The sequence below is a fragment of the Paramisgurnus dabryanus genome, chromosome 1 (genome assembly GCF_030506205.2).
Source record: "Paramisgurnus dabryanus chromosome 1, PD_genome_1.1, whole genome shotgun sequence".
In the NCBI taxonomy this organism is placed as follows: domain Eukaryota; kingdom Metazoa; phylum Chordata; class Actinopteri; order Cypriniformes; family Cobitidae; genus Paramisgurnus; species Paramisgurnus dabryanus.
Window position 1 is genome coordinate 18,706,820 of NC_133337.1, and position 17,261 is coordinate 18,724,080.

The 17,261-nt window shown below is 37.8% G+C and overlaps 1 protein-coding gene across 3 annotated transcripts in view; it reads right to left on the reverse strand.

The window, feature by feature from the left end:
* kcnc2 (potassium voltage-gated channel, Shaw-related subfamily, member 2) overlaps positions 1-15,898 on the reverse strand; it is a 40,595-nt gene extending 24,697 nt beyond the window's left edge. For all 3 annotated transcript variants that reach the window (XM_065273391.2, XM_065273392.1, XM_065273394.1), the window contains exon 1: positions 15,148-15,898. In XM_065273391.2, coding sequence (XP_065129463.1) covers positions 15,148-15,702 — 555 coding nt within the window. In that variant the 5' untranslated portion in view covers positions 15,703-15,898. The remainder of the gene's footprint in view (positions 1-15,147) is intronic.
* Positions 15,899-17,261: the final 1,363 nt, after the last annotated feature.

The window sequence follows — 17,261 nt, forward strand, 5'->3', positions numbered from 1 at the left end:
GGCTCGATTTGGTAACACTTTACTTGAAGGGGTGTTCATAAGACTGACATGACATCTTCATAATTATGTGTCTTGAACATGAAGGAGATTTTATGACAATTGTCATTAAGTGTCATTCGTTCAATTATGTCGTTTTTAATGCAAAGATGACATTGATTGAGGTGTCTTTGTTATGACAACTTGACATAAACAAATACATCATAACTTGTCATAAATATGTCATAAACATGACATTGCAGAATAATTATCAAACTTAGGAAACTACCTAGCTGTATGGGTTAACAGTACATTAAAACTGTCATTTAAATGTCATTAAGTGTTAATACTATCTTAAATAATTTCAAATACCTTAACAAAATGCAACAGACACGTCAAAAGATTATACTTGACTTTATTTCTGTGCACAATACATAAAAAACTGACAACTAACAGAACTTCTTATTCCTCACACAGAGGGTTCTGAAATTTTCTGACAGAGAAGAAAAAACTAACAAAACATTTAATTAATTAATTTAATGTAAATAACAGTTTTTCAGCGATATGGACCCAACGCTGCATGGCTAAACCCATTATTGTACTGTTTTCATTTAATTTGAGGTGAATCTGTCTCCAAATGCAATAAAATATAATTGTATCAATTTGAATTATTATTATTATTATTGAATTATTGATTTTATGTGTTAAACACATGGAGGAAACTTAAAAAAACAGTATGAACTGAAGAATATTCATGACACTGTTATAAAACTATATGACAGAGAATTAACACTTAGGGCTCTATTTTAACGATCTGAAACGCAAGTGCGAAGCGCAACGCGCAAGTGAGTTTGTGGGCGGATCTTGGGCGCTGTTGCTATTTTCCCGGCGTGAGAAATAACTCTTGCGCCGGGCGCAAATCAATAAGAGGTTGGTCTGAAGTAGGTTCATTATTCATAGGTGTGGTTTGGGCGTAACGTCAAATAAACCAATCAGAACGCTAGCCAACATTCCCTTTAAATGCAAGGGCGCAAGTTCCATGGCGGGTTGCTATTATTATGACGGATTTACCAGGCGCACGCCAGGAGCGGTTCACAGCTGAGGAGACCGACGTCCTTGTACGGGGGAATCCCACGCTTGCCAGCATAAATCGGGCACGCCGTGTAACGGGAGGTGGATCTGCCTCAGGACTTGACGCCAGCAGAGGACATCGCTGCGTCCACCCTCACCGCTGAAAGGGTTTGGGGGCTTTGAAATCGGACCCAAGAAACGCAAGCAAGGTCCAACCCCAAAGTACTCTTACAAATCAAGTTCATATACATTAAGGTTTCTTATGAAAACATTTTAACTATTATTTACATAAAATAAACGTAATACAGCCACACAACAAAGTTATGAAAATATTTTAATCGTTATTTGCATGAGAATAAATAAAAACTATCACCACAATGCTCACCACTATGATTCCCCTTATCTCGTGTATTAATATTTTTACGTGTAACAATTTATGATTTGCAAAAATAACTGTTGCATCTGTGTAGATAAGATAAGCAAAGTGTATGCGCGTTGTGCACGCTATACATTATGGTCAAGCATGCGCCCTTTAAATAGCATAATGAACCACGCGCAACGCGCCACTGACTTTAGACTAGTTTTTTTTGGTTAGTAGCGCAATTGTTTTTTGAAACTGCAAAATAGCATAAGAGATGGTTTGCGCTGCAACACGCCTCCTTTTTGCGCTGAACCGCCCAGGGAGCGCAAGTTCATTCCCTAGTTTGCTGACGTGCATCTGTGGAGGGAAAAACCCCGCTGTGCGCCGGCGCAAAATACGAATGATACATGCGTCACTGACAAAGTCAATTGCGCTGGGTGCAAGATAGGGCCCTTAATGTCATTTTAATGACAAATTCGATTTGTATCACTGTAGTTGAGGTCAAGAAAAATATTCATGATGCTGTCATAACTATATGACAGAATATAAACACTTAATGACATTTTAATGACAAATTCAATTTGTATCACTGGTAAAAAGTGCTCAGTTATGTTGTCTTAGTAATGTAAAGTTGTCATGATAGGTTATGACGAAATTGGTTAATGTCAAGTTGTCATAACAAAGACATCTCAAACAATGTCATCTTTGCATATAAAATGACATAACTTAATGAATAACACTTAAGGACAGTTGTCATAAACATGCATAAAATCTCCTTTATGTTCATGGCACGTGTGTCATGTCATGATTATGAACACCCCTTCAAGTAAAGTGTTACCAATAAATCCTCATAAATGTTTACATGCTTTGTCTTGAAAATTGTTTCTAAACTCATTATAAATGTTAGAAATGTATTGCTGAAACACACAACAAAGACTGAAAAACTATGTAGTTCTAAATTGCAGAGTAAGATCGTTAAACAGTTTTTCACCATTTCTGAGTTCAGGATTTTTAGACGGCCCTAAAATAGTGACACAATTACGCACTTGAGCCATCTCGCATGGACCCGCCTCTAACACAATCACAAGCATCGTGATTAAACACTTTCCGTGTGTCTCAATAAGTTTCCTAGCTCATGAATCAGTCTGTTAATCCCAATCGGAAGTGATTATCCATATGCCCTTTTTAAGTTGGAAAAACAACGTTTTACAGTATTCACAACATGATTACATCGCAGTTACACCATGACTTCTCGAAAACATAAACAGCTTCATCTTTTCTTATAATCTCACAGAAACAGTATGCACTTATCCATAGCAGATGCGGCTGGTTTCTATTCAATTGAAAATGCTACATCAATTTAAAATTCTCATGCTGCGCTGTCACAAAGCGATAATGTCCATTATTTTTTCCCAATTTTGCAATAAACTAATCCAAAAGATTTCTGTCTGGAATAAATAAAAACTCTCAAGTGCGCCTCACGCTGTTTTCTGGAGCAGTTGACAGACGAGTCAATGTCTCTGCATGTGGATTATTTTCACCTATAGTTGAATATAAAAAAAGTTATTATCTTTAGTAATCTTTAGGGTTAGGGGCTTTTAAACAATTCTCCTCAAACTATTATTTCACACTAATTTGATGAGTAAAAATGGTCACGGTTTCAGTTAAGGGTACTTTGAGGTTTCTTTGATTAAGACGTTGATCCAGGACCAACAAAAAATCTTGATCTAGGATCACATCTTACCTTTTGAATTCAAGGCGAGTCTGTAATGAAGGGGGGCCTGGCCGGGGGTGGGCCTTAGCTAGGGGACCTCCCATAATCTTTGAGATAATTGGAACACCGCACAGCACACTGAGACTTAGTGTGTGTGATCTGACTGAAGCCACAGATCGACTCGATCGCCATTCCCATCAACCGGCACAAGACAACATGAAAGATAATCCTGAATCCAAACTGATCCATTAGTCTGATGCAACCCAGCCCTGCTCCTCCTGACAGATGACATCCAATTGTCAACATCATTGGATTTACAGATCATATGATCGAAAAGTATGAAAAATCATCTCTAGGTTGTGGAAGGTTTATATCAATGGAGTTTCTTTTCACATTTTGTGTGTGTGAGATAGTGTGTCATTTTTATATGGTGGAGCGTGTTTGTGTACATGAGGAGGAAGAATGTGTGCCAGCAGGCTCACTGCCAGGAAACGAGAGAGAGAGAGAGAGAGAGAGACGGCGATGGGGCTTAGGGGACCCCTTAATCACCTACATCACTGTGACGTCACCACTCTAGCTGGAGGCAAAAAATAAGTAGGAACTCATAGCAGGCACACTAAAAGTTTGAGGTTTTGACTTTAAAATGTCATCTTGTTGTGTTTTTGGTTGCCAGAATAGAAGGAACATGCAGCACTTTTGATTCAAAACTAAAGTTTTACCGGATCCTAGCAGACATTCCTTCACAGAAATCAAGAAAACAATTGTGGTTGAATGCAATACGGCGTACAGACTAGACAGAGACGATCATAAATAATGCTTGTGTTTTCAGTGCACACTTCATATCAGATAACAAAAATCTATGCATATGTACTGGTGTGTTGGTTTTATCTAGTACAAATCAGCAAATTTCTGTTTTATATGTGAAAAGTTGCCAACCTTCAGCGCTATTGTTTAGCTTAAATGTTAAACAAACATACAACGATATGTGTGCCATCCTTTGAATGGTCTCTTAAAATAGTCCACATTGCTAATCATAGCTAGCACAGCGATAGGTTAACTTACATAATAAACAATAAGCCTTGACAAAATTCCCCAAACCACCTGAAAGTAATTCATATGTTGTCTAGGAAATATCCGAAACCTGATTAAAATCGCGAGAGTTAATTTACAGAAATAGCTGTCACGGTCCCGCAGAATCAGTGATATTTAGTTCCGAACCTTTTTCTGCATCCATGTTTAATAAATCCCTCCTAAAACTTGCTAGCTTACGCTTGTCAACATTGCCTCTGCGGCTCTTTTTGCCACCAGCTAAGCCCCGCCCACCCGGAGACGTTTGCAATGTTTACAAACTTTCAAGGGATCTATAGTTCCTGCTAGTAAACTTTAAACCTCTGTTGATGATTTCATAGTGAAATTAATCATCTCAATATTCTAAGTTTGACTTTGTTTCCAGTTAAATCCTAATGTACGTTGTGAAAAAGTCTGTGTCATCGATTGGTTAGAAGCTCTGAAGTCTTAGTTCAATCATATTTATACTCAGTCTATTATTAGTGGTATTAGTTTAGAGGTGAGACACAGTAATGGTTAGAAGGTTAAAGGGTTTATAAAAGGGGTAATGAGAAGTGTGAAAGTTTCCCTTGGTAAAAATCACTGCAGAACATCTCAATGACCTCCACGCTCACCACAATGATGGATGAAACATATAGCATTTCACATGGCCATTACATTTCCTAAAGAAAGTGTCAGACTACTTCTGGTCCCGGACAACAAAACCAGTCATAAGGGTCAAGTTTTTAAAACATCCTCTGAAAGTGGAATAAATACGCTTTTCATTGATGTATGGTTTGTTAGGATATGACACTATTTGGCCGAGATACAACTATTTAAAAATCTAGAATCTGAAGGTGCAAACAAAAATGTAAATATTGAAAAAAATGCCTTTAAAGGACAAGTTTGGTATTTTACACTTAAAGCCCTGTTTTCAGATTGTTCATGGTGAAATAGAACGGTTTTGACTGAAATTTGGACATATGATGAAGAATTTTCGGGTGTTTGATGTTTCACCTTCCACCTCTACAATGGGTCTCTATGTGCACTGGAACAATCCTTCCTAAAATGCATTAAACTTTCGTTTACAAAGACGTGAAACTCACCGAGTGGTCGGGGGGGGTATGCTCACACAAAAATCGCTGCAAAAGATGCTTTCCAACAGGTTTTATCCCAGTTTTTGTCCAACTCCATTGACTTGTATTAGATGTGCTGTGAGGTACGGGATACTCCATGCCGGGAACGTTGTTTGTATTCTTTCAATAGGGAAAGGCGGATTATCACCACCAACTGGCCTGGAGTGTCTATTATTCAAGATCTCAGCAAAAGAATATACGGGTGTGAGGCGTTTGGAAAAATAGGTCCACAAGTTTACAACGAATGCTTAAACACCTGTTAGAAAGCATCTTTTGCAGCAATTTTTGTGTGAGCATATCAGAGAAATATACCTGCGCTACTTAAAGGGATAGTTCACCCAAAAATGAAAATTCTGTCATCATTTTCTCATTCATGTTGTTTTAAACCTGTTTGAATTTCTTTTTTCTGATTAACACAAAATGTTTTGATAAATGATGGTAAGCACACAGCTGATTGTAACCATTGACTTCCATAGTAGGAAAGCAAATATTAAAGGTGGAAAATAGGATGTTTGTTTAATACATTTTTGCAATATTACTTGAAACTGTCTTTACTAAATGATAAAAGACTATTTAATATATGTCATCTGTGCATAGGGTAGGGCCTTAAAAACATCACCTAATCGTTGACGTAATCATCGCATGAGCGATTGGCCCTCTGGCTTGTCAATCACTGCCATTACGTTCCTTGTGAGAGACGTGCACGCTCCTGTAACTGTACACGAGTGACGCATGCGCATAGCGCATGAAACTACGTCTTTAGTTTCGGTTTGTTTCATTGTCGCTCCTGCTTTCCTCCTCGAATTTGCACCACGGAAGAGAAGAAACCCGAAGGAGGACGCACTGTTGTACTGTTATTCAGGTATATCGACGTTGTTCTTGTACTATAGTTGTAAGGCAATGTCTAGTCTGCTAAATGCTAGTTGAAATAGGAGTAGCGTCGAATGATCTAACTTTACGTCTTATGTGTTTATTATCGTATCATTTCACATAATTAATCCACTGACGCGACACAGCATATGCCAGTGGTAAACAAACACTCGTGTTCAAATACTCGTGCACGAGTTTTGGAAGGCGTTCCCTAGAAATGAGCTGTGAAGGAGGGAGGCTGTTCTTACGCATGCGCTTATTTAAAAAACTCAGTAACGGTCTTTGGATTCTCAGTCGGCGGAAACATCCTCTCTTGCGCCTTTAAGGAAGTATTGTGATAAATGATGAAGAAGAAATTTTGATACATGTTTTAACCACTCAACAATAGTTATTTTATGTATATTTTAGTTTGTAATCTTACCCATTTTATCTCTTAATTTTTATTTAAGGTAAACCAGTTTTCCTCAAAAATATCAAAAAAGTGTTCTGAAGACAATATGAGCACTTGGTGGTATAGAACAACACTGGGGTTAGCGATTCACGATAAAATTGTTTTGATTATAAACTGAAACCCCAATAACACAAAAGGAATTAGAGGAACACTCGATTTCAATGCACTGATCAAAAAATTTCTTTGTCTTCACTCAAAGCCTCCGCCTGGCATTTTACACGTATGAATGTTTCAATAATAACCATTTTAGCCCTACAAACTGGGAACAAAAATAGACTCATTTTCACAAAACTACAGTTACATTTCAAGGTCTACAATATATTAACTTTCTTTATTTAATGTATAATCAGTATTACTCAACAGCATCAAGTAAATAAATATCATCTGACATGCATTGCCCTTTTCTTGCATGCAAATTGGTTATAATAATGCCTTATTACTCAATAAAAACAACAAGATGCTGGCATAACAGAAAAGTTTCATCATAATTAAATTATTTGGGATTTAAAAAGGTCAATTTGATACTGTACTGCGTAGAGTCATATCATAACCTTCACAACTTCTGTGCTCTACCTACCTGTAGACCATTTATTCAAACTTAATGTCACAATTACGATGATAAATCATCTATTGCCATTCACGTTTACATCCAGCATTGAACAACTTGACCCTTTCTAATAAACAACATGTGCAACTAACATTAAAAATTTAAAAATAAAAATAAAATTATGGCCCTTTGAAACACAATTACAATGTTTTACCGTACAATATTTTGTATAATACATATTCAGTCTACAAGATAAGAATAAAACTATAAATGAAAGAAGAGTCAACATGCAGATGGTCATACAGTGAAAGCATGTGTAAAAAAAAACCGGACAGTTTGCGTAGTCGAGACAGCCAGACGAGACGTCTCATTGCATTTGAGTGTCATTCAGATGAGGAGAACGTTCCCACAAGTGACTCCTAATAGACCTGCAGTTAAACCAGGACTAGCAGCTCAACTCAACTCAACAGGATAATTACCAGCGGCACAGCCAGCGTACGGCACCGCTGAAGAGGTCTTCACTTAATAGAGTAGATTTACACATCACCAGTAAACGAGAGGGGCTTAATGTGTCACCATTCAACACAGCCACTTTATGACTCACTCGCCACGCAAATCACACCGGATGATGACTATTTTCATTTATTACTATGTAACAAATATGTTATTACAATGTAATTATGGGTTGGGGCCATACAATCTAGTTTAAAATGTCACTAGGAAAGTGCTATTTTATAAAGGCAGTCATGGAGTGAAAATAAAAATAAGATTTTGACAATTCATAACAGAGACAATACTGCAGAAGGTGTATTAGTACTTTGAAACTGTGAAACAAGATACATGTTTTAACCGCTCAATAGCAATTTTATCTCTTACTTTTTATGTTTGTGTATGTCTTCTATTTGATATGGTCTACCTGATGGAAAAGGACACACGGGTCATGCAAATAAGACAAAGACTACCGGTGACTTAAACAAAAGGGGCGGTTTCCCAGACAGGGATTAGACTAGTCCTAGACTAAAACATTTTTAAGAGCTGTCCAAACTGAAAACAACTTGAAGTTACATATCTTAAAATACATGAGTGCCTTTTGTTTTGCCTCACAATGCACACGGGTAATGTTTTTAGTAAGGCATGTTTGTTAAAACTAGTTATATTTCCTAATTAAACTAAGGCCTAGTCCTGGATTAAGCTAATCCCTGTCCGGGAAACCGTCCCAATGTGTCCCAGATTAAACTCACAAAGCTGAGAAAAAGCAGATATAATATATCACATAATATATGATATTTACAAAACTTGTTAAAACTTGACTACATCATTCATTAAACTTCCCAAGACAAAATGACAATCGATCACTGCAATGACCTGCCCAAAGCTACCAGAAAATAATCCTGATGTAAGAGTGCAAATGTCTCCATGACAGGGCAAACAGCAGACCAAAATAGAAAAGACTGGACTAAAAGTAGAGAGAGCGGGAAGTACACAGAGACATTGAGAGTGTGAGTTTCACGTCCCCTGTGAGTTTGAGTTGGGCTCATACTGCCCTTGAGCTCTGATGGAGCACTTCATGAAGACTGCATCCAATTTTAACTTCAAATTGTTCAGTTGTACACCTGAACAGAGTTTTAGTGAAGTCTCACAGCTTCTCAAAGTCATTCTTGTACTTGTTTTTGGTGAAAAGGTACAACACTGACCTCTCCGTAACCCCCCACGAGGCTTAATGTGATAAAAGAGATCTAATGCTCTATTTTTACTCCTTTTGCACAGAATAAAGGTACAGCTTTATTTACTGGGTTGCTTAAATGTGTAAGAATAGTCTCTTAAATGAACAGATGGGAACGCAAAGTTCTGGAAAAGGCAGAAGGATACAAAGACAGCAATTAAAACTGAAAGCGACTGATGATCTGACAGGATGCAATGATAGAAGTGTTGGACAGAATCTGACTAAAGGGGGTTGATGTGTACACAAGTTTCCTTGACAAGATATGCACAAAACTTTTGCAATATTTTCTAAATGTTGATTAATAAAATGACAGCATTTTCATCAACCGCTTTTACGTGACTAAAACCTCATTTTCCTTTCAAAATAAGTCATTTCAAAACGGCACTAGCCTTTAGAGGGATTAATGTCTACACTCTAAAAAAACAAACGGTGCTATATAGCACCAAAACAATTGCTTTGGATCGTAACGATAGAAGAACCATTTTAGTGCCATATAGCACCGGTGAAGAACCAGTGAAGAACCAGTGAAGCACCAGTGTAGAACCATATAGGGGCCATATAGCACCACATATGGTTCTACATAGCACTATATGGTTCTACACAGGTGCTTCACTGGTGCTTCACTGGTGCTTCACTGGTTCTTCACCGGTGCTATATGGCACTAAAAATGGTTCTTCTATCGTTACGATCCAAAGCAACTGTTTTGGTGCTATATAGCACCGTTTGTTTTTTAGAGCTTGGGAGCGGTCATGTATGAGGTTTTTCTGGGAGATTATACTACACGCTTTTGCATCTTTAAATGATCATGTGACTTTTATAGTATGTATATGTGAAAAAAGTTTACATTGCAGTGTAAAACCTTTGTTGCTATTACTGACGTCTTTCCATTGGCCCATTTCCGATTCAAAATTTCAACTTGTGCAATTTTAAGGGTAATGGAAACGCAACTATGATTGTTTCACAGTACAGACTACATCCATTTAGAAATATTTGATGTTTAATAAACAAAATAAGGGTTTGTGTTTTTTTATGACATTTGTGATATGACTCTTCAAAGAAACATTTAAAGACGTTTGCAAAATTGTTCTCTTCTCTTTTTCATTAAACAGTGACCATAATTTATATATAAGGTAATTATTGGGCTGGCCCCACTTTACTTGTGTGATCTTATCAGGCTTAAAAGTGTTAGACAATACTCTCTGCACTCACAGGATCTTGTCTTGCTGGATGTCCCTAATTTCCGTACGGAAATAGGAAAAAGGGCTTTTGTTTATGCTGCACACTTTGCTTGGAATCTGCTGCATGCTTACTGTACTTTTATTTTCCTGAATGCTTTCAAGACTGAATGACATAAGATGTAGATACTTTCAACTCAACTTGTCTCTGATATGATAATGGGTTTGTGTTTTATGTTTGGATGCGGTTAAACTATGTGTTTTTATTCTGGCTGCTGCCTGTCTTGGCCAGGTCTCCCTTGTAAAAGAGGTTTATAATCTCATTGGGACTCTAACCTGGTTAAATAACGATTAAATAAAAAGAAACTTTCAAGCACAAATAACCCCATTGACCAGTGGTTAAATTCACGGTATCTGGGACCCCTTCAAGGCATTAGGGACCCACTATAAGAAGTAAAAATTATACTATGGGGGGGTCCCTATGATATTTTTATTTTAGTAAAGATGATGCTGACAAATCCTGTTAGGATGCAGTAAATTTTGTGAATGAATTATTTACAGTAAGAAATGTTAAGTCTATTTTTAGGCTATGTCGTGTCTCTTTAACTTAGAGATAAGTTACGAATAATAATTTTTTGCTCAGTGTGGGAAAGAAAACACATTTTAATGACTTTTTTGAGAGGTAATAGTCTCTCTAAGTCTTTGTACTGTACTTATCAACTTATTGTCTGGGCTTGCATTCCTAACTAACATAAATTGGACACATTTAGAGTTACATCTTCTTCATTACGGTAATCAATCAATTCATATTAATCATTTCACAATTATTGTTTATTTAAAAAAGTCCTTTTTAAATTCTACCCAGCCTCCCTAAATCTGTCACTGTAAAAACAATTTCAAATCAATATATATTTTATGTTACTTTAACTAAAATTAAGTCAAACCATATAAACTTGTTTTTATAAGTTATGTTAACTTATTTCAAGTCCAAACCTAAAACAGTAGGTTGAATTTAATTGCAAAACCAAATTGTTTTAACTACATGCTGCATTTTTCTTACAGTGACAGATTTATTGTTGCTTTCAAGTCCTCTTTAAATCTCATATGAAAATGGCAGCGGTCTTCGGCTCTGCCTTGTCATTCAGCACATTTTTCAAGTTTATTCTGATCTAGCAGACACAGAGCAAAGTGAAAGTGTAGTGTACATTAACTGATGATATCTGCATCTGTGTAGCTTTTTAATATAAAAAACAGTTTACACAATGTGATGGGGGAGCATTATAGTATTCAATATAAATAAAATGTCTCCCTAATATTGAAAACCCATCGCCCCCTGATTATTGCAAAGTCATCAAAACTGAGCCATGGCAACAAAACTAATTATATTGTGACCATAAAACTTTGAAAATAGTGATCTCTATACATGAAGCGAAGCCTTAGTTTTACCTCAGTGATGTTTTTCTTATCACTTACTCATAAACTTGTGTCAGTTCAAATAATTTGAACAGCTTTTTCTACTAAGTCTACTAAGTGGCTAACGAGAAAGCAACTTGCCCCAACTATAATAATGTAGGCTAACCTGCACTCAACTAATTAAATAATCTTCGACACCACGAATACACCACTTATAGGTCTACCAAATTAACGTCATATCTAGCCAAACTTTATATTTTGAAATGACTATTAAATTAGTTTCCAGCCATTAAAGCCATTAAACAAAAATAGAAAAAAGCATAAGTATTACATAAATCATCCAGTTTTAAATCATCATGAATCATCCCCTCATAAAACTTGATTTAATTTGAGCACTGATAACAACAACAACTCTTGTTTTCTGAAGAGATTTTTTTGCAAAAAAAGTTTATTAAAATTTGCATTGTGCTGCCTTTGTTTGGTCTTCTCATTGGAAAGAACATTAATATTTAATTTCTCATTTGTATTTCACCAAAGAAAGTCTGCATGAGGTAGTGACAACATTTATTATGTTGTTATCTTATTACTTAGCAGTAAATCTCCTTGAGTAACATTAAGTGGAGGACTAATATTAAGCCATTTCTATCAACCTAGAAAATGTGAAAAAGTACAACCCAGTAGCTTAGTTTCGGTAAACCATTCTCTGCAAGCATGTGAAAAAAGGGCATTGAAATTTGGCTCCCCTTGTGATGTCAGAAGGGGATAATACCACCACTTAATCTTCACTATCCAACCACGGCACTGCCATTTAGTGCAGAGATCAGCTCACTTGCATATAAAAAACGGCATATTTTTGCTCACACCTACAAAATGGCAATTTTAATATGTTATAATAAATTATCTATATGGTATTTTGAGCTAAAACTTCAGATATGTACTCTTGGGACACCAAAGATTTATTTGACATCTTAAAAAAGTCTTGTGAAATGTCCCCTTTAACAAAGAGCCATTTAAAATGTCCCTCGCATAACTATAAAAAGATTAGCAAAACAGTTTTATTAACATCTCAAGACAAACATCGTGTTTGTTTGTACCTCTGTTGACACTTGCTGGCATGTCAGAGTTCAAACCTGGTGTTCGAAAATTTATCATACAAACATCATGTTGAAGCCACTAAAAACTCAGTTTGATTTGATAAGTGATTAGTCAGAAATCGTGTGCGTGTGTGTTACTGGCCACAGTGGTCTGAACGGCTTCATTAACTCTGATGTGTTAGGGTTTCCAGTGGACCGTCTGAAGTCCTGGACCGCGGTTCAGTGGAGGAGTTGAAAGCGCGTTGTTCACATACAAGAAAACCCAGGCATGCAATTATCACAGCACAAAAAACAGTCCCACATTACACACCAACAAAATAAGTACACACATGCACATGCACATGTGTGTTTCTGAAGGCACAGATTCAAACAAGCTTCACATAAAAGCAAGACGCTTCCTTGTCCACCCATATGTATAATACCACAACTTCGGCAGTCGCCTGTTTAACATGATGGCACCCTGTGTTCTGTTTATTTCCTGAGCAGATGGAAGGAATTTTCGTTCGAGCAAACACGTCTTACACCTCCAGCGGTTCACAGTGTCCTGTCAGGAGCGTGAAAGACAGATCTGTAATCACCGTCTCACACGTAAATGACACACAGTGCCTATATACAGTACATGGGGGAAGATGTTAGTGTTGACATGTGTGCTTTTACTTGTATGTTTGTCAACATCAAATCTAAATGACTGCCATTTTCTAAACACATGTTGCTGGTCTAAATAATAACTTGCTCGTTAGGCCACATTTATTATCAGATAATGTTAACCAACTCCCCCAAAAAAATATTCAGACAGTTTCATGCTGCCGTTTGTGGTGATACAGTCAAAGATGAGTGAATGCATCATGTCCGTTTAATGCAGTCATTTAAGTATTTGGCAATATGCAGCAATAAAACTAGGATATGATGCTTTTAAAGGCGAATTTGACCCAAATACAATCTTGCCACATTTATTCCACCTTGAATATTGAGTTTCCTGTGGAAATGTTTCTTATAATACAGTCAACATCAGACATAAAGAGTTATCATAACCTAATCCTGATCATCTTATATCTCCTTCTCAAAAGACCACATGAATGTCCTTGCTCAAGTACTGTATCATACAACAAGGTTCCTTACTGTACATCCTACATAACACCCACTGACTCAACAATGCTCTAAACCGGTGGTCACCGACTCTGTTCCTAAAGATCTACAGTCCTGCAGATTTCAGTTCCAACCCCAATCAAACACCCCTGAACCTGTAGATCAGGCTTTTCATGGGTACCTAAAGCATAAAAGGTGTTTTTTTGAACCACTCACGAGCAGGATAAAAATGACTGACAGTAAAGTTTAAGACATCGGCAACCAGCATCACCAATTGGCTCAACTGTGCCCACATAAATAAACACATATTCTCTAGATACCATGTTATGTTTCCCAGAGCGTGACTCATCCGCAAACAAACTCAAACAATAAGTCGCACACATATTTCAAACGGGAGGTTTGTGTTTTTGAGCGAGTTCCTGAAATCAATCGCTGCTCTAAATGAACACGGGCGGCCGATGAGCGATAAGGTCACCATGGAAACGCTCTCGGCGCAGCATCTTCAGACGTGTGCCAGCGTTAACCTCTTAAGTGGCAACGGCACGCTCAGCATCAAACACACAGGCACGCACACATCAACAGACAGCTCTGCTACACTGACAGATGGAATAAAAGAAGCTGAAGACACCGTGGAAACACACAGAGACTGGCTAGAATATGCTTGCAGAATTCTGGGAAATTGAATCGGGTATCTGTAATAAAATTAAATCCAACCCCAATATATCCAACCTGTAAAATCTAGACTGTTTTAGGCATATGTAATGAGTTTACAGAATTTTAAGTGATGTCCTATCATATTAAGGTCACACCCACAGCTCTTTGTTAAAAATAGAGATAACAGAGAAAGAAACTGAAAGTCTAGAGCAACAATATTGATCAGATCAACAACCCTGATAAGCAGAATCTCTGCAGGTAAAAATCAATCAGGTCCTATTTTAACACTGGAGCAATTAACCCATTTCACTGTCTGTGAACTCAAAATCCTCTGAACTCCAAAAGGTTCTTCCAATGCAGCTCAGCTGCCAGTTATTTTGCTATCCATGGAAAGATGGGGTCTAGTTAAATCTAAAAAGGTGAAGATCATTTAAAGCGGAGCCGGATGTTTTTATAACAACAATGTAGTTTTATAAACTCCTGACAAAAATCAATTGTGCCAAACTTTATGAATAGGACACACAATGGCTTTAAATCATTTTGATGCTTTAAAATTATTTTTTAATAGAAACTATAATACAAAATCCTGCTTAATTAAGGCTAATTTACCCACCTTTCATATATTTTCAGATAGTAGTTGTCTCCAAAAGAAATCTACATACGCACATGTTTAGACGTGCTCACGAGCACTTTAAACAAAACAGACTCGTATTTACACACGCATGAGTTTTGGTTTTCATGTCCAGTTATTTTGGCACCAAAAGCGACACGCAAAATGGCAAAGTAGCCGCGCGTAACCGATTGGAGACTCCGCGCTGCGCGCTCTTACCCGCGCTGCTCTGGATGAGTAGGGGTCCTCGAACAGGTTCCAGATCACCGGCTGCCACCTTCTCCAGCGGCTGACGGTACCGTCGGCGCAGAGCGCGTCCTCGATGCCCAGTCTCTTCCCGATCTCGTCGTCGTCGTCGTTGTCCACGTTCATCTCGAACACGTCCAGCGCCTCCTCGGCATCGCGGTGCTGTCGGTAGGTCATCCAGCAGCACGGCTCCACGTCCGTCTCATCGATGCCCCAGAAGGAGAGCTCCTCCTCGAACAGCGGACCGCACACGTCCGCCGGGCAGTGCAGCTTACCGGTCCGGTAATAGTTGAGCACGTAGGCGAAAACGCCCGGGTGTCGGTCGAAGAAGTACTCGTTGTTGCGCGCGCTGTACTCGATGAAGCCCGGGACTTGTTGCAGCTGGTCCAGGACGGACTCGAGGTCCGACTCGGAGGCGAGCAGGGCCAGGCGCGTGCCGGGCAGGGTCTTCAGCGTGGTCCGATACGTTTCGTGCCTCGTGCCCCCGACATTGAGGATTATCCTCTCGTGGTCGTCGAACTTGCCCATCGCTCAGAGTGAGACATGACGCGCGGAAAGTAATGTCACTTTGCTCAAACTGTTCACATAGAGACTCATTGAGGTGAAGGATCGAACCGAAAGCGCCGCGTGCGAGGTTTGCCGTAAACGCGCGCACAGGTGAAGAGAAGCGGCGCGAAAGCAACAGCTCATCCCTCATCACCTGCAGCTCCAGCCATCAGAGAGCAACAAGCTCTCTCTCTCTCTCTCTCTCTCTCTCTCTCTCTCTCTCTCTCTCTCTCTCTCTCTCGCGCGCGCGCGCGCGCGCGCACATACACGTCATTTCTCTTTACTAGATTCTACAAACAATATAAATATATTAACATAAATATGATGTCATAGCAACAGTTTACCTCTCAAATCTGAATTTACAGAAATATTTAACAGGTTGCAGACAACAAAGACTTTCTTCTACAATTCTTTCCAAGACAGATTTATTAATTTTATTGCGTAAAATGAATAAGTGATTTTTCATTTATTATTAATGAAATATAATTTTATATGAATTTTTATTAAAAGGAATACAATTTACTTTAATGGCTTAAGGCATTTTGCAATAGTCAAGAACAACAAAAAACAAAAATGGGAAAACTGGTTTCTTGTAACAAGTTCCATTAATTGTTGAATCAACCATTCACATTACTTTTACCAAATCAATGAGAACTTGTCAAGAGGTCAAAGTTTAGGCAGCAACAACTTTTGACTCCAGAAATTAGTTCAATGCCAACACACCCTATCTCTTTATTAATACATTTTTTATTAATATGTTGGTAATATAGCAGGGGTTTCTTTACTTTTAATTTCTCAAAATAAAAATAAAAGATCAACCCAGTAACTTAGTTTTGGTAAATCATTCTCTGCAAGCATGTGAAAAAATAGGTAATTGAAATTTGGCTCCCCTTGTGATGTCAAAAGGGGGTAATACTGCCCGTTAACCTGCATTATCCAACCACGGCACTGCCATTTAGTACAGAGATCAGCTCATTTGCATTTTAAGAAAATTTTTGCTCACACCAACAAAGTGGCAATTTTAACATGTTATTATAAATCATCTATATGGTATTAAGAGCTAAAACTTCACGTATGTACTCTGGGGACACAAAAGATCTATCTGCCATCTTAAAAAAGTCTTGTGAAATGTCCCCTTTAAATAGGTATAATCTAATATATCATTGTTCTTTAAATGATTCAACGGCCTGTCGTCAGTTATTCTTATATAACATCTTTGTCATTCCTAGTCATTATTGGACTAAACAGTTTTTGTGTCATTCACCTCACCAAGTGACTTTGCACGCCCCACCTTAATCCAATGTGTGACCTACAAAACCTTTGATATATACACAGAAAAATTATTCTCATTAAAAGTGTTTGTTCAAAGTCTGTCAAATGTACAGATATACAGAACACAAAATCAAGGCAGGTATTTTTTTAATTGCTATTTTGAGTCTGTGTGAATGGTGTTCTCTAAACTGTGGTAAACAGGGCTTCCATTATAGGGCAGAAATCCCATCAGCACCAGTCTGAAGTTAATAGAGTGATTCATCACAGCT